The sequence below is a fragment of the Dendropsophus ebraccatus genome, chromosome 5 (assembly GCF_027789765.1).
Source record: "Dendropsophus ebraccatus isolate aDenEbr1 chromosome 5, aDenEbr1.pat, whole genome shotgun sequence".
NCBI lineage: Eukaryota > Metazoa > Chordata > Amphibia > Anura > Hylidae > Dendropsophus > Dendropsophus ebraccatus.
Genome location: NC_091458.1, coordinates 61,569,570 through 61,591,855, shown reverse-complemented (window position 1 = coordinate 61,591,855; position 22,286 = coordinate 61,569,570). Strand labels below are relative to the sequence as shown.

The window sequence follows — 22,286 nt, the reverse complement described above, 5'->3', positions numbered from 1 at the left end:
GGGGACTGCTGGTAAACAGGAGATTGCAGTTGATCTGAGCATGGGTGCCCTAAATTGGTCATAACCAAAGACAGCAAGGCAAAACAAATCAGGCGCGTGGGGGTTAGTAGGTTTATATCTCTCAAAACGTATATATTTTCAGAACTTTTTGTACATTTTAAATATGTAGCTAGACCTATTGTTAAGAAACAGTTTGCACCTCGGCCCGTGCCACTGCTGAAGTGTGCCCCTTGCTGACTGTGTCCCTGACAACTGGCCTGGCCAGTTGCAGGGAGCACGGCGACTGCGTCCCTGGTGGCCGGCCCCGCCGGTTGCCAGGGGCGCAGCTGCACTTCCTTCTGAAGTAACCACAGCCAGGGCCTAACCAACCCCGGACGATAAGCACTAGATGTTAGCCATTTGTGATCAGCTGACTGGCGGCTGGTACCGTCAATCATCTGTCTGATATGATCTGGGCTGGGACTTCTGGTCCCATAAATATCCTCCACTTATATCAATTTGTTGCCTGCGATAGAACCTCAGACCCTGAGGTCCCTCTTGTTCTAGCATTTGTTCCTGCATTAATTCCCTGGCATTTTAACTTTCTTGCTTTGACTTCTGACTTCACTTCTGGACAAGTTTTTGTACAGCTTCGCTAGTGTGTGTTTGACCTGGACTTTTTGACCCTGAACCATTGTGTCATTTGTCTTGTTCTGTGTTCACTTATTTAAGTTAGGGACTGTTGTCCTGTTGTCCGTTGCTGCCTAGGGCAGTTGAAGCAAATGGGCAGGGACAGCGGGGTGGGTGCCAGCGTCAGGGCTGCACCTGTCTCTAACACCTATTTATCTTTGGGAAAACATAACCTAAATGTTTCATCCACTCCTTGCTTAGCAATGTCTTTATATTCTTGAGCTGATGACTACATATGTATGTATATTTGTTTGCACTACACTAGTTTGACCAGTAAAGCTGGCAATACATGTGAACTGTTATGATTTGCTGTAGATACTAGTTATTACTACTTAAGATGTGGTGGAAGAAATCTTCAGGTCTGCACGTAGTATCCTTTGGTTTGTGAAGACTTTGATATTGCATAACATTGATGCCGCTATTGAAAAAGTGTTCTTAAATTTCATGATACTACATATGTATCCACGCTTGATGTTAAGAAGCCTGGGGAAGCAGGATGACAACATTATTCATTTATTTTATTTATTTATTTATTTAATAGTCAACGAGGAAAAAAGCGGTTCTAGGACAGCACTTATATTACAGGTGATGTTTAGGTGGAAACACTGGTGAAGTTAGAGAAATAGCAGTTATACATACAATGCGGAACATAAATGTTATTTGCTCAATGTGATTGTCTTTACATCTGTAATAACACATATATTTTTAACTCCACCGTAGGAAGGTGGCTTATACTGCTATTTTCCTTATAGGATTCCTTGCAGCAGTATGAAGAAGAAAAGATTTCTTTGTGGCTTTCTTGCTGGGTTCGGTATATACTTTCTTGTCTTCTCTTTCTTACGATCCATTACAATGCAGCAACCCAGTAATATTGTAATAAAGATGGAGAAAAAAACTATATTAAAACCAGATGTACAAAGCACACCCCATTATTACAGAGGTAATTATCTAATAATGGAGAGACTCTATCTATATATCTATCTCCTACCTATCTATCTAGCTAGCTATCCATTTAGCCTGGGTGTAAAAATCGCACCCAGCTGTTCAAGTAAATGGGAATGACTGCAGCTTCCTGCACAGCCAACCATCTGGAAGCAGTCAGAATGGTCCCAGAGTCCGGACCCCACTAGAGATGGGCAAACTTATGCTCGGCGCTAAAATCCCGGTAGCTAGAGATGATGGATTGAGCTCTATGGCTGTCTGGAAAACATGGATACAGGCTGTTCTTTAGGAGGGTGGCTGTTAACGTGGGGTATTTTAGCTTTCCATATTTAGAAAAAATGTGGTCAGCACTTACACCTAAAAACATCCTTTTACCTTTTTATTGTAGAAATGTTAAAATCTAAATCTGAACTTCCATAGAAAAAAACATAAACAAGCATATTTGCGCTCTTTTAAGTTTTTTTTTTTCCTATGGAAGTTCACATTTGGATTTAACATTTCTACTGTATATGAGTGGATTTAGAGTAGGAGCGAAGCAAATTGGTTTGTTCCTATCTGCATTCTGCTCATCAGGCTGCAGGCTTTGAAGTCTGCTCTGCTCTGTACCGCTCCTCCTTGGATGCTGGGAAAAGCTGGATCCAGTCCTGGGAATCTTCTTCCAGGACATTTCAAGGTGAGGGTGCTGACGTGATTTTTTCTACATATCTTCTGCTCTGCAGTGTTGAAGGTCGGCTGAGGTTTTGCACTCACCAGGTGAGCCGTCTTTTTTTTTTTTTTTTTTTTTTCTCAATTTTGTATATCTACTGTCGCTTTCCTCATCCTAAAAAATTTGATCTATATCATAAAACGGATCTATATCTCTCTTTGCATCTATTTGTTGTAGGTAACAGCAAAGCCAGAAATGATCTTTCACACAAAGTCAGAGTTCTTTGCTGGATCCTGACTTCACCACAAAACTTGGATACCAAAGCCATTCATCTAAAGTACTCTTAGACTCGTCATTGCAATGTCGCGATTTTCATGAGCTCCACCTCCAATACCAGCTTTCCTACCATTGCTTTAGGCACCAAGGAAGGACGAGATCAGCTTTACTGGAAGACCATTCGAGCTTTTCAATATGTACACAAGAACTACTTCGATCAAGCTGACTGGTTTTTTAAAGTGGATGATGACACATATATTGTGGTGGACAATTTGCATTGGATGCTCTCAAATTATACTGCAGATCAGCCTATCTATTTTGGCAAGCGCTTCAAACCATTTATCAAGCAGGGCTACATGAGTGGTGGGGCTGGATATGTACTTAGTAAGGAAGCTCTGAACAGATTTGTGGAAGGATTCCGTACTGGAGTTTGCCAGCACACCACATCTGTGGAGGACCTAGCACTGGGTCAGTGCATGGAAAAAATGGAGGTTATAGCCGGAGACTCCAGGGACACTGAAAAAAGGGAAACCTTTCATCCATTTCCACCTGAATTCCATATTACTCAATACTTTGATTACAGTTGGAGGGATCTAAAGCACTCTTTTTATTCCATTGTCGAGGTAAGCTTATGGTTAAGGAATAAAATACTCATTGTAGAATACAGATAACATGAACACACATAGATTTACAAAACATATTAAATATAGGTATTCATAATGCGACCTTTAACCTCCAGGGTGGGTTATAACATCATTACAATATTCCATCATTGAAAGTACACAGTTTCCAGGGGCCAAAATAACATTAAAAGGGATATTCCTAAGATAGAATTTTATTGCTCGGCAATAGCATATTTAGTAAATGTCTGATAAGTATGGGTTCCACTTCTGGGACCTAACTATTAGGAGAGTGGGTGTCTCTTACATCCCTTATTAATTCTAATAATATGACCTTTGCTAAAGCTTGGGGCCCTATAAATACAACACAATGCAATATATGTAAGTAGGAAAACTACCCAGTAGCATTAAAAAATAACTTTTATTAACAAATTAATAAAAATAATTCTGTTCCCTTATTATTGGTTCTTATGTTTATCACTCTTCCCACTATTACAATAGCAGCAGGCAAAAGAAAAGGAGGACTAAGCTATACCTTCACCACAGGGGCGTAGCTAGGATTCATGGGGCCCCATAGCAAAAAACTGTATGGGGCCCCATGAATCCTGTACGCCCCCCCCCCCGCCAAACACAGACAATGACACACATATACACACACAGAGGCACCATTAACATATATACAGATACGCCACTGACATACACACATATATACTCTGTAATGTGATTACACTAGTGCTGATGTATACACCATGAGTAGACTGTACACAGGGAAATCATCTCAGTGTAATAATAATGTAATAATACTCAACCAAAAATAAAAGAAAATGCAGCAGATATTAGTGGTGGGTTCTTTTATTAGAGCCCAACATTAATAGAAGCTGCTGCAGAACATCTTTGGGAGCAAACCTGTCAATCACTTGAGACACTACTGACATACACAAACACACACACACATATACACCAGTGCTACGGACACTTGCTGACATACACACACACATATATAGCCACAGATACATACACATATTGACATATAAATATATACACAGATACATATATACACACACTGACACACATACACAGATACATATATACACTCACTGACATATAAATATATACACAGATACATATATACACTCACTGACATATAAATATATACACAGATACATATATACACTCACTGACATATAAATATATACAGATACATATATACACACACTGACATATAAATATATACACACACTGACATATAAATATATACACAGATACATATATACACACACTGACATATAAATATATACACAGATACATATATACACACACTGACACACATACACAGATACATATATACACTCACTGACATATAAATATATACACAGATACATATATACACACACTGACATATAAATATATACACAGATATATATATACACACACTGACACAGATACATATATACACACACTGACACACATACACAGATACATATATGCACACACTGACACACATACACAGATACATATATACACTCACTGACACACATACACAGATACATATATACACTCACTGACACACATACACAGCACTTACAGCTCCCAGGCTTCCCCCTCCTCCTCCTCTAGTCCGGGCTGATCTTCACATAGAAGTATTGAGGACCTTTGGGTCATGTGACCCAAAGGTCCTTCATCCCTCTCCTGTGCCGTCTGGCAGGTCCTGCTCCTCTGTTCAGCCCGCTCACCCGGCACTACAGTGAGGGGGCTGAACAGTGCAGTGGGGGTCCCTCTTCCTCTCTGGACCCCTGGGGGCGCGGGGTACCTACCATGAAGGCAGGGCAGGCTTCCTCGGGCCCCCTTTCTGCAGGGGCCCCATAGCAGTCGCCTTCCCTGCCTTCATTGTAGCTACGCCACTGCTTCACCATTATGTTAAAGGGGCTACTAACCCTTTAATAAGATTAATATTACAGGTCCAAAATGTGAGTAAGGGCCCTATTCCATGGGCCGAGCAGGGCCCGATCAACTATGTAAACGAGCGCCAATCTGCTAGATCGCCGCTCGTTTACTGGGCCTATTCCACAGCCCGATGATCGTTGAGCGAGGGCTGCAGGGACATCGCTACCTATGTCCTTGCAGCCCTTGCAGCATACATTACCTGTCAGGTCTTCTCCTCCACTCTGTCTTCCTCCCCGGGTCCCGCACGCTCTAGCTTCAGAATGGCCTGTCAGCTGACAGGCCACTCAGCTAATCACAGGCCGCGGTGGTCCCGGCCTGTGATTGGCTGAGCGCTGCATCAGCTGACAGGCCACTCTGAAGCTAGAGCGCGGGGGACCTGGGGAGGAAGACAGAGCGGAGGAGAAGCCCTGCAGGTAATGTATGCTGTGCTTCTCAAATCGCCGGTCACCCGCCATGCACCGCTATACCACCGTAGCGATGCGCGGTGGGGGAACGATGATTTTAGGTCTGGCCCTAAATGAACGATCAGCCGATGACACGATCATCGGCTGATCGTTCTCTCTATTCCACCGAGCGTTAATCGGCCGAATCGGGCCACATGGGGCCGATTTCGCTGATTATCGTTCCTGTGGAATAGGGCCCTAAAGGTTTTCATATTATTTTCGACAACTAAGTTTTTATTTCAGTTTTTTAAAAAGGATGGATAACCCAGTTATATTTGTATAAACACTTTAACCGCCTTGATCTCATTTTCAGGTTTAATACAAGATGTATTTGTCAAGGGTTTTATGTGACTATTTGTCCTGCAGGGTCCCCAGTGCTGTTCGGATCTGGCTGTATCCTTTCATTACATTGACACAGAATGGATGTATACTCTGGAGTACCTTGTGTACCACTTGAGAGCATATGGATACAAGTATCGTTAGCAGCCACCATTACCAGAGGCAGCAGAAGGACTGCCAGTGTACTAAGAGGAGAAGCCTTCAACTGGAATAAATACAATAAATATCGAGGAAACTAATACACCATGCATGAATAAAATGTTTGCCATAGGTCTCAGATAAATACAGTATATGAGTCAAGCACAGCAGGTGTTGGGCTAAATATTTTTGGGAGTTCTGTACTTTTGGGCCAAATCTAGTATTACATCTTGCATTAATGTAAGCAATTAAATGATTTTTCTAAATTAAAAACATACCTCAATTTGTGGACATATCTATACTATTCAAATGTTATTTTAATAATGCTAAATTGCAGATATTTTGTCGTAAAATGAAGGATGTTGTACAATTTTCCTTACAAAAAGACAAACTCTTGTATGGCTTTGTAAATAAAAAAAAAATAAATGGAAAAATTTAAATTGGCTTGGTCCTTAACCCCTAGACGACCCTGGACGTAGGGTTACGTCATGGAAGTCTGTCCCCAGACGACCCATGACGTAACCTTACGTCATGGGTGTTATTCCAGCTATGAAGCCGCTCCGGAGCGCGCTTCATAGGAGGTGGGGGCCGGCTGCAGTGAGCAGCCGGGACCTCACCGGTAATGACACGCTGCAGCGATCGCGCTGCCGCGTGTCATTAACCCCTTAAACGCCGCGATCGCTGCGCGACCGCAGCTTTAAGTGTAAGTGACAGGGGGAGTCCCCTGTCACTTACCGATCGGGACCCCCGCAGTGTGACTGCGGGGGTCCCGATCGTTGAAACGGACTGCCGGAGGTCTCTCACCTGCCTCCGTGCGGTCCGATCGGCGATCTGCTACACTGAGCCTGCACAGGCAGGCTCAATGAGCAGATCGCCGATAACACTGATCAATGCTATGCCTATGGCATAGCATTCATCAGTGTATAAATCAAAGTACTGTATGTACAAGTCCCCCAAAGGGACTTCAAAAGTGTAAAAAAAAAAAAAGTTCAAAACACTATTACACTACCCCAAAACCCCTCCCCCAATAAAAGTTGAAATCACCCCCCTTTCCCATTATATAAATAAAACATATAAAAATGAATAAATAGATAAACATATAATATACCATAGCGTGCGTAATTGTCCGATCTATTAAAATACAACAAGCGTCATTGCGAACGGTAAACGGCGTACACGAAAAGAGGGGAAAAAGTGCGCAGATTACCGATTTTATGTTACATTATATATTTTAAAAAATCAATAAAAAGTGATCAAAACTTCCGATCTTCACAAATATGGTATTAATAAAAACTAGAGATCATGGCGGAAAAAATGACACCCCATACAGCCCCGTAGGTGAAAAAATAAAACCGTTATAAGCGTCACAATAGGCCCATTTTATTAATATTTAATTGCCAAAAAAAAGGATTTCATAAAAAAATATATATATAACATTAGAGAATCTGTGTAACCTGCATACGGTTGTGTTCGGACTGACCTATAGAATAATAGTGTCATGTCGCTGTTACCATATAGTTCATTACGTAGACACAGGAACCCCCCAAACGTTACCATATTGCATTCTTTCTTACGATTTCACCTATTTATATCTTCATAAATAATATATTTGGAATTCCATCATACATGTTATGGTAAAATGAATGACGCCATTACAAAGTACAACTATTCCTGTAAAAAACAAGCACTTACATGGCTTGTAGATAGAAAACTGAGAGTGCTAGAGCTCTTAGAAGGGGAGGAGGGAAAAACGAAAGCACTAAGATCAAAATTTGCGCGGTCCACTGGGTCATTTTGGGCCTGGTCCTCAAAGGGTTAAAGGGAATCTGTTAGTCAAGGTGCTGGCAATGTGATGTAGGCAACAATGCCCTAGTGATCATAATACCTTTGTTTTAGCTGTTTATTGAAGAGATTCTATACTTTTTAAAGTAGAGTCAAAAGCCCCTATTACATGGGTCGATGCTTAGGAGTAGGGATGAGCAAACCAAACCGTTACATACTTTGCAAAAAGTTTGTTACGAAGGTCGTTAAAATCGCAACAGCGTCGCAAAACTGTGTTATTACTCCTATAATCCCTTTTTTCCTGTTATTATGTGAATATCAAGGTGTGTGACGTCACTCCAGGAACAGGAAGTGCCTGAGCGTCCCTGCTCTTTCTCATTGTGTGTCTAGACTGCAGAGAGATTGGATGTGTTCGTTAGGCAGAGAGGGAAAACACATAGATTACATATCAAAACAACTGGATAAGTACAGGAAGAGATAGAGAATGAGTATATATTGTTTGCGAGAGGAGCAGGAGAGAGGAAGATAAAAAAAAAAAAAAACGCAAGATCCAGGGAAAGCTTGATAAGCCCATACATAGTGAAAGAGGCTGAGAAATCAAGAGTTAGGTAGAGAGAGGGATAGACAAGCATCTAACTCAAAAATTGTAATAACTAGGGAGAGATAGGGAGATAAAAAAAAAAGAAATACAGAGAGAAAAGTAAGAGTCACTCAGGACACGTAGCATTGAACCAGCTACTGTTCCGTGACAGAGAGGAGACGCTAGACGTTGCTGCTCTGCTGGGTGCCGTTAACCGCGTATAGCCGCAAGCAATTTTACCGTATCCGTATCCTGCTAGACTAGGTGTAATGTTAGAGGTTTTTTTTTTTAACGTTAACTGTCCTGTGCTGAACTCTTCATCAACATGTTGTCATGTTTAAAGAATGATTTTTACAAACGTGCATATCCTTAGCTTCAAACTTCAGTTGTCTGTACTAGGTCCTTCTGGGTCCAAAAGAATACTAATCCTACTAATGCCCCCACCGTCAATTGTCTATTTGGAAACATACTGGGTGGAATCAAGAGCTGCGGAAGCTGCCATCTCAACTTTTCTGTTTTTAACAATACTGGCCTGAGAGCCATCAACTGCTGCGTTCTTCTGCTCCTCAACTGGTCTGTTTTTAATAATACTGACATTGAATCAATCAACTGCTGCCTGCTCCTCCTCAGTTAGCCTCTCCTCGATAATACTGGCCTTGAATCAATCAACTGCTGCCTCATCCTCAAGTAGCCTCTCCTCAATAATACAGGCCTGGAATCGATCAACTGCGGCCTCCTCCTCCTCAAGTAGCCTCTCCTTGATAATACTAGCCTGGAATCGATCAACTGCTGTCTCCTCCTCAAGTAGCCTCTCCTCAATAATACTGGACTGGAATCGATCAATTGCTGCCTCCTCCTCAAGTAGCCTCTCCTCCATAATACTGGCCTTGAATTGATCAACTGCTGCCTCCTCCCTTAAGTAGCCTTTCCTCGATAATACTGGCCTTGAATCAATCAACTGCTGCCTCCTCCTCAAGTAGCCTCTCCTCGATACTACTGGCCTTGAATCGATCAACTGCTTCCTCCTCCTCAAGTAGCCTCTCCTCAATAATACTAGCCTGGAATCGATCAACTGCTGTCTCCTCCTCAAGTAGCCTCTCCTCCATAATACTGGCCTTGAATTGATCAACTGCTGCCTCCTCCTCTAGTAGCCTCTCCTTCATAATACTGGCCTTGAATTGATCAACTGCTGCCTCCTCCTTAAGTAGCCTTTCCTTGATAATACTGGCCTTGAATCAATTAACTGCTGCCTCCTCCTCCTCCTCAAGTAGCCTCTCCTAGATAATACTGGCCTTGAATAAATCAACTGCTGCCTCATCCTCCTCAATTAGCCTCTCCTTGATAATACTGGCCTGGAATCGATCAACTGCTGCCTCCTCCTGCTCTTCAAGTAGTCTGATTCCAGGCCAGTATAATTAAAAACAGACTACTTGAAGAGCAGGAGGAGGCAGCAGTTGATCGATTCCAGGCCTGTATTATTGAGGAGAGGCTACTTGAGGAGGAGGCAGCAGTTGATTGATTCAAGGCCAGTATAATTAAAAACAGACTACTTGAAGAGCAGGAGGAGGCAGCAGTTGATTGATTCCAGGCCAGTATAATTAAAAACAATCAACTGCTGCCTCCTCCTACTGCTGCTCAAGTAGTCTGTTTTTAATCTTATCTTTAATTTTATATTATCTGGCATCAGACTCACCTTGCTGTGTTGCACTGTTTATTGCTGCTTTGGATATTAAATAAATCACAAATTTTTAATTCTAAGCTGTGCTGTGGGGAATTCCTTGCTATATTCAACAGGCTCCTGGTCAAAGCCGTCCCTGCTGGCACTCGGATCCACTACTGGTATAGTGCTACCTATATATATATATATAATTTTTCTTTTTTTTTTTTTTTTTTTTTCAAATTAACTAGTAGCAAAAAGTTATATAGAGTACTCTCTGCTGCCCCCTTTGTCCATATCAGGAACTGTCCAGGAGAAGTTTTCTCTGGGGATTTGCAGCTGCTCTGGACAGTTCCTGACATGGTGTTCCTGAGAGGTGCCACAAAAAAGGGAGATCTTAAAGTCCCCAAAGAGCAGGGAAAGATCTCCAGACCATTAACCCTTTAAGGGAAGGGGTCAAGCAGGGGTCTATTTAAGTCCCATGCAGCCCATCCTGAAGGTTTGGGGCCTGTACATTATGGGAAAATGTTAACATAATAAACAGTTAGGCCTCACCCACACATCAGAACCTAATAATTTTAATATGGTCATCTACACATCTGTTTTGAAAAAAATTGGATCTTAACCACTGTCCACAAAAAAAAGAACCTGTACTTATACAGTCAGTTTGTGCAAAATGAAGGCTCCGATAGATCAGTTTTCCAATAGATCAGTTTTGGGTCAGTTTCAAATGGACGACATACGGTGGCACCATCCTTGTGCTGTCTGGTTTTTTTTAGATCCATTGCCTGGCAACCCCTAGGTAGGCTTCAGCCTGCGGTCTTTTCTTACCCTCCTATCCAATTTTGCAGAGCCACAAAAACTGATGCAAAATGGATGCATCGCTGATGTCATATAGATGGTTTCTCCAGGACATTACTGATCCTGGTTTCTAATGTTATGATGTGTTTCTGATGCTTTTTATATTATTACCAGTAGGTGCCGCCACATTACTATAACAGAACAGCACAGATAAGTTTAACAGTGGAGTCCCAGAGTGTTTTACCTTTTACAATATACAGCAAGCCTGTCCTGTAAACAGTTCAGTATAATTCAGATGTCGACACTCCGCTCAGTGTGGTGCGCGTGAACAGAATAGAACAGCATACAATAAAAGGAGTTCCGGCGCTCATCAAATTTGTGTAAATGTGGTGGTTTATTAACATCAAACGATACATTGCAGGAGGACACTTTAGGGATAAGCCTTCAACAGCCACCTAATACAATAGACTCCTAACTCATTGGCCCATATTGAAGACCTCAGACGTTCATTGGGCACCAGTCTGTCCATCAGACTTTGGAGTAGTAGCTATAGCATCCAATCAACAAATCCACAGCATATAGGGAACAAACATAACATGGGAAACAAATATGCATATCAGCACTATGCAAGACATATATATTAGTAGTCTGGACAAACGGAACATACATAAATATAAGTAAATACAGTGTAAGGCTTAGTAATACATAGAAGTGCATATTATCTGGACATAAAGAAAATACAATAAATATACAAATATATACAACATACAGTGGTACCTCAGTTCTTAAACTGCTTGGAACGCAAACAGTATTTTCAAGGAAAGTTTGGTTTGGTTCTCAAACTCTTGCTCGGTTCTCAAACACTTTTCGGGCACCCAGTCTTGAAGTACTCGGTATCTGAACGTTTTTGCGAGTGTGGATGGTGGGTTGTATCTGGTGAGTTTAGCACTGGTGAGGCTTCTCATACAGTACAGTACTGTATAAGACTGCTCGAGGGCATATACAGTACAGTAATAGTACAGTCAGTGCGCCATCATCTCCCACCCTGTACTGTATAAGACTGCTGGAGTGCATATACTGTACAGTACAGTAGTAGTACAGTCAGTGCACCACCCTTTCCCATCCTGTACAGTACTGTATAAGACTGCTAGAGTGCATATACAGTACAGTAGTAGCACAGTCAGTGCACCACCATCTTCTATCCTGTACAGTACTGTATAAGACTGCTGGAGTGCATATACAGTACAGTAGTACCGCCAGTACAGTCAGTGCACAATCACCAGTGTTGGACTGGGGTACCTGGTGCCCACCAGAGGAAATGATCCTTGGGGCCCACCTATATAGAACCAGTGAGACATGACATGCTGACCCGGTCCTTTCCTGGATTCATCTGTATCTGTGACAAATCTCAGAACACCCTACATTTATACAGCTCTCAGGGTATGCTGGGAGTTGTAGTCTCTGAGGGGACAACCCTTTAATAAATTATTGTGTGCAGAAACTCCTGGTGGCTGCAATCTGTGGGTGACAACCATCAGCCCTAAAGGTCCAGCAATACATCTGTCTACAGCGGCAGTTATCAGAGGATTATACTACTGTACTACAACTCCCAGCATATCCTGAGGGCTGCAGACTGTCAGTAAATGCTGGGAGTTGTAGTGCCTGCAGCTGTTGTGGTAGTTGGGTCCTAAGTGCATTATACACTGGATGCTTTGTGGGAGATCAGAATATATTGATCTGGGGGCTCAGTGAAGGGAAGTTACCACAGAACATCACTAATAGGGGATACAACAAAAATATCTACCCCTACCAGCTCTACACAGGCTCTGTACACCATATACATTACAGTGCAGTTACATCAGGTGACTCACAGGGTATGTCTTCTCTGATCAGAGTTCTTCCCTTTTCATCTTCTTCTTATGCCCTGGGCCATTAGAACTTCTCCGAGCCACGAATCCACAGAATCTGCCAGACAGACATATTAGTCTCCTCACTCTGGCACCATCCTCATCTCTATACACACTGCACATCTGTATTGGCCCCTTTACACCCTCATTTAGTGGGTGATCCCCCTTATAGTATTTGTCCCCCTCTGTGTATTCCCTCTTATAGATGGCCCGTTACCCCCCTTATAGATTGCATCCCTGTTAGCCCCCTCATAGATGCCTCCTGTTAGCCCCCCTTATAGATGTGTCCCCCCTGTTAGCCCCCCTTATAGATGCCCCCTGTTGATGTTCCCCTGTTAGCCCCTCTGATAGATGCCCCCTGTTAGCCCCCCTTATAGATGCCCCCTATTAGCCTTCCTTATAGATGCCCCCTGTTGATGTCCCCCCTTTTAGCCCCCCTTATAGATGCCCCCTGTTAGCCTTCCTTATAGATGCCCTCCCATTAGCCCTCCTTAAAAATGCCCCCTGTTAGCCCCCTCTTATGGAACGCCCCTGTTAGCCCCCCTTTAGATGCCCCCTGTTAGCCTTCCTCATAGATGGCCCCCTTTTAGATGCACCCTGTTGATGGCCCCCCTGTTAGCCCCCCTTATAGATGCCCCCTGTTAGCCTTTCTCATAGATGGCCCCCGTTAGCCCCCTTATAGATGCACCCTGTTGATGGCCCCCCTGTTAGCCCCCCTTATAGATGCCCCCTGTTAGCCTTCCTCATAGATGGCCCCCCATTAGCCCCCTTATAGATGCACCCTGTTGATGGCCCCCCTGTTAGCCCCCTTATAGATTGCCCCCTGTGCAGATAAAAAAGAAAAAAAAAACTCACATAACCACTCGCTCCCCCGCCGGCTGTCTTTTCTTCTTCACCGGCTGACGCTCCGCTCCCTGGAGGGGTGTCCTGGGGATTCCCGGACGCTGCACGCATCAGGAAGCACAGTGTGCGCCGGGGCCGGTACTTCCGGTAACACGCGCTCCTTGTACTGAAAGTTCCGGCCCCCGACACACACATAGCTTCCTGATGCGTGCGGCGGATGGTGCGGGACACCCCCCCGGGAGCGGAGAGTCAGCTGGGGGCTGGATTGCGGGATTGGGGAGGAGGGGCAGTGTGGCAAGGGGGGGGGGGTCCACGGCAGCACTGTAACTGTTTGGGGGGCCCTGCCGCCCGACAGTCAGTGTGTCGCATCAGCGTGGGGACTGGGGCCTACTGGAGGATCTTCCTCTCCTCTGGTGGCCCAGTCCGACGCTGACCATCACTATACATTAAAGGATGAGTGAGAAGTTAGTGACTACCGTACTATAATTGCTGGTTTTGTTGAAAGTTTCCGAAGTACTTATGGTTTGGTTTCTGTTTTGTTTTTAATTGTATATTTACGATTGTACTTTTAACACAGCACTGTCTGTTAGTTTGGATAGTTTAGATACAATTCGGCCAATACAGTGGGGTTTAAAAGGCATTTAAATGTTGCTGTCAGTTGTGACAGCTGCATTTAAATGGTTAATTATGCAGGCACAGCGAACAGACCGCGCTGACTGATAGCTGCAGTGGTAGGTGGCTTGGTTCAGAGCATGGTCACAGCATCTCAAGTCGTATCAATATATATTTGGTGTGACTGCCATTTGCCTTGAAAACAGCATGAAATCTTCTAAATATACTTGCTCACAGTTTTTTGAGAAACTTGGCAGATTTTCTGTAGATGCAGGAAGCTTAGATCCATCTGTCAATTCATGTAGTCCCAGTCCATGATATTGAGATCAAGGCTCTGTGGGGGCCATATCATCACTTCCAAGACAACATGCTTATATTTGTAGTAGCTTCTGACCCGTCATCAGCCATAGAAGAGTAAGAAGATCCAACAGAGTACAGCAAAATCCATAAGTTTTATAGCATATCTGCGATACAGGACAGGCATGCGATAAAATCTTTGGATTTTTGCTTTAACTACTGGACTCTGTTGGATCTTCTTACTATTCTATGTCCAATTACTGACACTCGGTATAGTCATCTCCCAGCATTCACTAACAGACTTTACACAGAAGTGCTGTTGGAGTCCTGTCTCTTGTGATGTCATCAGACATGTCACAAGTTACTGATCACAGAGGATGTCACTGCTAAGACCCACTGCAATCCAGAGATACAGCCAGGGAAGTGTGTGGCAGCACATGTATTTTCCTGGCTATCATTTAAATCTGACTGTTTCTCTTCATTATAGTCTATGAAGAGAAAGAGTCGGATGTTCAGCTAGCCAGGAATGGTGCACACTGCCGCACATGCATCTCCCCCAGCTGTATGTTGGGATTGCAGTGGGTTTCACTGCTGTAATCAGTAATTTTTGACATCTGATGTACCCAGGTCCCACTGGTGTGATGACACTGTTTGACATCTCCTGATTCCAAGCAGAAGTAAGCATGATCAGGGGAATTTATTAATGGAGGTGTTAATGTATTTGAGACCTTAACATTTTTATAAGTGCATGTTTTGTGCCAAAATTATCGCAGTGTTTTATTAATTTGCGTCCACCGAGAATCCACTGAATGTTAGTGTTCAACCAAGCTAGCAGAGGTAGCCAAGTGTGGTCTGGACCAGAGTGGCTTTGCACCAACATTTTAACAAAACTCGCTATTGATAAATGTGCTGTGAGGACCAAAGATTACTGTAACAAGATGTACCATTCACACTTCCCTGAGGACAGACTTGAGAAAACTTTGATTTTCTGCTCTTAGTTTCCTTTGCCGATTGCAGTATCCATGGTTCTAAACATTTCCACTCTCTTTGTGCTTCTTCAAAAGAGCTTGAACAGCCCATCATGAAACACCAGTCTGCCTTAAAGGGATTGTCCAGCTAAAATATTTTTATATATTTAAAAAATCTCCAGTGTTCCCATATTTATTAGCTACTGTATGTCCTGCAGGAAGTGTTTTATTTTCAGTCTGACACAGGGCTCTCTGCTGACACCTCTGGCCGAGACATGAACTCTCTAGAGAAGGAGAAGCTTTCTAATCCACATAGAAAACCTCTCCTTCTCTGGACAGTTCCTTTTTTTGGCCAGAGATGTCAGCAGAGAGCCCTGTGTCAGACTGAAAATAAAACACTTCCTGCAGGACATACAGTAGGTGACAGGTATGAGAAAACCTGGGAAAACGTAAGATTTTTCAATAGAAGTAAATTACAAATCTATTTAACTTTCTGTCACCATTTGATTTGAAGGAAAAAAAGATTTTCGCTGGACAACCCCTTTAACATTTTGTCCTGGAAGAGAACTTGCTGATGCAGTATAACTCCCTTGTATGTTATGCTGTGCTCAGTCCTGTCATGGTATATCACCTGTAACATGAAACTGTCCTATACAGCCTCACCTTTCCAGCCCTTCCTCCTACAAAGCCGTTTCAACCGTCATATAAAATAATCATTATCACCTGTTTGGTATAATTGGTTAATCATACACTTTACTATAATCCTACAAAATCCTTTGTGCAAGTGTCACTGGAAGAATTGATGCGGTTTTGATGGAAAAGGGCGGATACATGAAATATTGAGGAGACTTCCTTTGAGAACTATATCCTGCTCCTCTTGCTATGTCTCCATCATTGTGCTGCGGGAAGAGACGCAAGATAATCTTATGGTTGAACATAAATCTGTTTTTACATTAAGAGTTTCATCCATCCTATCAGTCTGCAGGGCAGATCATTCCTCCTGATACAGGATTAACGACTAATGCTGCGTTTACACAAAACGATAACTCGCCCAATCGATCGTTTAACAATTTTGAAGCAACTATTTGGTTTTAAAAACGATCAGCGTTTAGACGAATTAGAAAATTCGTAAGAAAAATCGTTTTTAAGATTGCTTAAGCCTATCTTTCACATAGGGAAAATCAGTGAAAGACTGTTTACACGAAGCAATCTGCGAATTTTTAGACAACGACCAAAGACGATTTGAGAACATGTTGAAAGATCAAAATGAACGATTTCTCGCTCGTCGCTTGATCGTTTGCTGTGTTTACACAGAAAGATGATCGCTCAAATGCGATCGTTATTGCGAAAATTAGAACAATGATCATTCCGTGTAAACACAGCATAATAGTTTTTTATATGACACACTCCCAACTAACTATATGTAGTAATTACACAAAAGGGAACTAATTACTCTACTATTCAAGGTGGCTCCAGCTTTATTTATTTTTGCAGCCCATACAACTTCCCATCTTCCTATAAAACCTATTTGTACAGTTCCTGATTGAGCTTCATATCATCTTTCATTTGCTTTGGTGGAGTGCTCTGACTCACTCACTGCTTAACCATTTTCTTATCATTTCTTTTTTCAGGCGATATTTACACCTGAGCTCCATGCTGGGTGTGTTATCCTCTATTCCTGACATACTGTAGGTAAATCTCTCCCATGTAAGGACGGATCTGGATCCAGTCAGTGAAGTTAAAGAACTCAGCAAAGTAAATGTTTTCTGCTTTCTAGCTCACATTACAATTTCTCGTGCCCAAGACAGAAGAAAGTAAGTACTGTCTATGCTGTAGGAGGTTAGGGGATCTGACAACTTGGGGAAAATTGAATTTTTTGGTTCAAGACAAGATAAACCAAGGAAATAAATATGGACATGCATTTGTTATTTTAATATGTGCTATATTGATAACTGTTTCTTTTGTAGCAGTAATGTCAGGATTGTACCTTTGCACTCCTCGGTTTAGGCTGCGCAGTGGAAAAGGTGCTGAAAATTGTCTGAACGGGGATCTGTCTTGCTTGTTTAGCCCCATCCGCTTTGCCTGGTAATGAAGGAGTTATGCTACGTTTACATGAAACGATTATCGGGCGAATTTTCGCAAAAACGATCACATTGAGCGATAATCGTTCCATGTAAACACAGCAAATGATCGAGCGATGAGTGAAAAAATCGTTCATTTTGATCTTTTAACATGTTCTTAAATCATCATTCGTCGTTCGCTTCATGTAAACAGTCTTTCAAAGATTCACCCTATGTAAAAGATGGGCTTAAGCAATCTTAAAAATGATCGCATTAACGATTTTTTCTTACGAATTTTCTTACGATTTTTCTAACGATTTATTCGTCTAAACGCTGATCGTTTTAAAAACCAAATCATTGCTTCAAAATCATTAAACGATCAATTGGGCAAATTATTGCTTCGTGTAAATGTAGCATTATGGTGCGTTTACACTGAAAGATTATCTGACAGATTATCTGCCAAAGATTTGAAGCCAAAGCCAGGAGTGGATTTGAAAAGAGGAGAAATCTCAGGCTTTCCTTTATGACCTGCTCTCTGATTATAGTCTGTTTCTGGTTTTGGCTTCAAATCTTTGGCAGATAATCTGTCAGATAATTATCCTGTTCAAACGCACCATAATGCTTCTTTTACACAAAGCGATAATTCGCCCAATCGATCGTTTAACGGTTTTGAAGCAACAATTTAATGTTTATAATGATCAGCGTTTAGACGAATAAATAGTTAGAAAAATCGTAAGAAAAGTCGTAAGAAAAATCGTTAATGCGATCGTCTTTAAGATCGCTTAAGCCCATCTTTTACATAGGGTGAATCTTTGAAAGACTGTTTACACGAAATGATCTGCGAATTTTTAGCGAACGATGAACGATTTGAGAACAGTTATCGCTCAAATGCGATCGTTATTGCGAAAATTCGAACGACAATCGTTCCGATTATCGGATTATCGTTCCATGTAAACACAGCAAACGATCAAGCGATGAGTGAAAAATCGTTCATTTTGATCTTTTAATGGTACTTTTACACGGAACGATAATTCAACAATCGCACGATTAACGATTTTGAATGAACGATGTTTTTTTTTCTAACGATCAGCGTTTAGATGGAACGATACGTCGTATGGAAAATTCGCTATGCGATCATTTTGCGATCGTTCAAGCCTATCTCACACATAGGTGAAATCGTTGAAAGAATGTTTACACTGAACGATCTGCGAATTTTTTGCGAACGATCAACGATGATTTGAGAACATGTTGAAAGATGAACGATTTATCCCTCGTCGTTTGATCGTTCGCTGCGTTTACACTTACGATTTTCGTTCGAATTCGATAGTTATTGTGCAAATTCAAACGATAAATCGTTCCGTGTAATCATCGTTCACTAAAAATTTGCAGATCGCTTTGTGTAAACAGTCTTTCAAAGATTCACCCTACATAAAAGATGGGCTTAAATGATCTTAAAAACGATCGCAATAACAATTTTTCTTACAAATTTTCTTACGATTTATTCGTCTAAACCGAATTCGTCGAAACCAAATCGTTGCTACAAATTCGTTAAACGATTGATTGGGCAAATTATCGCTTCGTGTAAACGTAGCATTACTCTGCTGCTAGATTCTTTGCTACTCAGGATTCCCTCAGCTGTTCATTGTTGTGTTCTCTTGACTGACAGATGCTTCTGCCAGCCAGGGTTTACTTGCACAGATGGATTCAGGAGGCTGGTCCAATGAGGTTCTGGACTGGGTTCCTGGTCTATTATAAAAGCCTGACCCTCCAGCAGTTTGATGCAGGCTATTGAGTGTTACTCTGTTACAGATCCTACTCTGCTACCTGTCTGTGCATTTACCCTTTATCTTTGACCTTTCTGTTTGTTTACTTGACCCTTCCTTTACCCGACGATTTTTGTACTTTTGCTGCCCTCCATTACCGGCCCAGACTGTTGACCCTGAATTATTTTGTTTGTCTGTCTTTGTTTTGTGTAACACCTGTTTCAGAGCAGGGACCGTCTTTGTGGTTGTCCACAGCCGCCTAGGGCTGATCAAGGCAAGTAGGCATAGTAGATGATCATATAGTCACTAATGGAAACCTATAAGCTTCTTATGTTTGGTTTAGTTTATTGACCTAACTTAATATTTACATGGAAAAGATAAAGAGGGGGATTTATCATGGTTTATGTATTTTTAATGTATACCTGCATCAGATTTATCAAAATGGCACACGTTTTTCATAAATAGCTTAGATATGAGTAAGTTTCAAAGTGTAGACTGGGCTGGAGTGAGATAAATCAGCTAGTACTGCAAGGTCAAAGCAAATACTCGGTGAAGTTCGGTGAACAGCGGCCGTAAAAAAATAGTCTGCTCACAGTGTAAAGTATGGCTTCCGCCCGTACTTTACACTGTGGTCAATGGTAAATCGTATTGCCTGCAGTCCAATTCAATAAGTAATTACTTCTGATTAACATGCATATTTTAAGCCACGTCCCTTTTCAGATAAAACCCTCTGAACATGTTTGAAATAGTAAATCCATCAATGTGTGTAAACGCCATAATTTTTGACAGATTGGCCCACATTTACTAATGTGTCTTTGACAGGATTTTGGCTGAAAAAGTGGTACACTGGACTTCTCCAAATTTATTATGCATTTTAGATACTTTCCCACCACTTTTAGATACTCTTTTGCCTGATATGAAAAAGGGGGGTAGTTTATGCAAAAGTGGTCTATTTTGCACCAGTGTGGCTGAAAATTGTGGCAGACTTCAAGCCAAGTAATAGCTGGTGTAAACTTTGCACCAATAAACTAGACAGACAGTCTTTAAGGGTCCATTTACACAGAAAGATTATCTGACAGATTATTTGCCAAAGATTTGAAGCCAAAGCCAGAAACAAACTATAAACAGATCAGGTTGTAAAGGAAAGCCTGAGATTTCTCCTCTTTTCAAATCCACTCCTGGCTTTGGCTTCAAATCTTTGTCAGATAATCTGTCAGATAATCTTTCTGTGTAAATTGACCCCAAGTGTAACAGATTTAATAAAAAGCCAGATAGGTCTGGTACATTTAAAGATTGTCTAGTCTAATGGTGCGTTTACACAGAGAGATTTATCTGACATATTTTGGAAGCCAAAGCCAGTACTGGATTTGAAAAGAGGAGAAATCTTAGTCTTTCCTTTATTACCTGCTCCCTGTTGATAGTCTGTTCCTGGCTTTGGCTTCCAAAATCTGTCAGATAAATCTCTCTGTGTAGACGCACCATAAGCTTGCACTTACTGTAGACAGTTTTAGAACAACTAATAGCAACTTGCACTGATTGATGCTTGCGGCAGCCTCCACACCACCAGACTCCACAAGTCCAGTATACTCATATGCACAATCACCAGGCGTATGGAGAAAAATAAAGGGTTTCTCACCATTAGATAGACATCATCGGTCCGGCAGGAATCTTCACGCTCTGGGGATCCAGAGCAGAAAATACTCACAATGTCTTCATGACTAATATTTCTTTTATTTCATAATTTCACAATGAAGCTCACAGCTGATGTACTCATCAGACGCGGACGCCCAGGTACGTCCTCACCGCGGACATTTCGGAGGACCAAACTCCTCCTTCCTCATGTGCCATGGCATGGCATTGTGTGGAACCACTTGTCTGCATTTCAATGATTTCTTATGGGAAAATTTGCTTAGGTTAAGGAGTGATTTGGATTACAAGCGCAGTCTTGGAACAATTTATGCTCATAATCCAAGGCACCACTGTGTCACAGGCTCATCTCCCCGTGTGAACAGCAGGACCTTATATACAAAGCATTCATAAGGAACAAACATTCTAGGCCTCGTTTACTCGTTCAGTGATTTTTCTGAACTGCAAAACCTGCCGCTATTTTTTCTCTGTGGTCCGTGGAAAATCATCCTTATTTGCATCTGTTTCCATATCCATTTCCGTAAAATAGTACTAGTTTGCCTAGATTTGATCAGTGTTTTTTACAAACATCACGAATGTGACATCCGTAAAAAATACCATAGACTTCTATTTGCAATTCGTACCGCATTCACAATCCGCACTAGGACATGTCTTTTATTTTACGGATTGAAATTAAATTGGGAATAGCTCAATATAAATCAAAATGGAGAGGGGGTTGTTTAGTGAGAACGGATTTACCCTATATCCTGATCACTGGTTGGTGCTCACTTTTCCGAAGTGCAGGTAAATGATGTGATCTTATTTTATTGGAACATGTATTTAAAATCCGTAGGACATGCTAAGAAGCTCAGCAAATGCCAGACACCTAGTAAAACGAGGTAACAGCTGTTTCACACGCATGCGCGCTTCATCAGGCGCCGTCCCTCCCATTATAAATCAATGTGCTTTAAGTTGAACCGTGATTACGGATTGGCAATTATGGACAGCTCTACATGTGAATAAGGCCTTAGAAACCTTTAGAAACCATCTAGAAATGCTTGTATAAAAGTGACAGCGATCAATGGACAAGATGAAAAAAGACGTATTAGTCTTACCGGTAAGACGGTTTCTCCGAAACCTTCACGACGGCACCACAGGAGTTAACTCTTGCCCTAGGGACAGGAAAAGCACACAGCGAGAGGTTAAAAGCCCCTCCCCTTCCCCTAGACACCAGTGCATTATAACCCGATGTTAGCACCACGTGAGTACCGTACATTAATATAACATACAATACTGGGGGGGATGTTGGTGCCGTCGTGAAGGTTTCGGAGAAACCGTCTTACCGGTAAGACTAATACGTCTTTCTCTCCTCA

General features: G+C 41.9%; 1 protein-coding gene across 1 annotated transcript; it reads left to right on the top strand.

Moving 5' to 3' along the window:
• The first annotated feature begins 1,529 nt into the window (after window positions 1-1,529).
• LOC138792663 (glycoprotein-N-acetylgalactosamine 3-beta-galactosyltransferase 1-like) lies at window positions 1,530-6,171 on the top strand. The gene is given in 3 exon segments (XM_069970343.1): window positions 1,530-1,609; window positions 2,495-3,156; window positions 5,907-6,171. Coding segments are annotated over 3 exon segments (837 nt in total). The 5' UTR covers window positions 1,530-1,551; the 3' UTR covers window positions 6,024-6,171.
• Window positions 6,172-22,286: the final 16,115 nt, after the last annotated feature.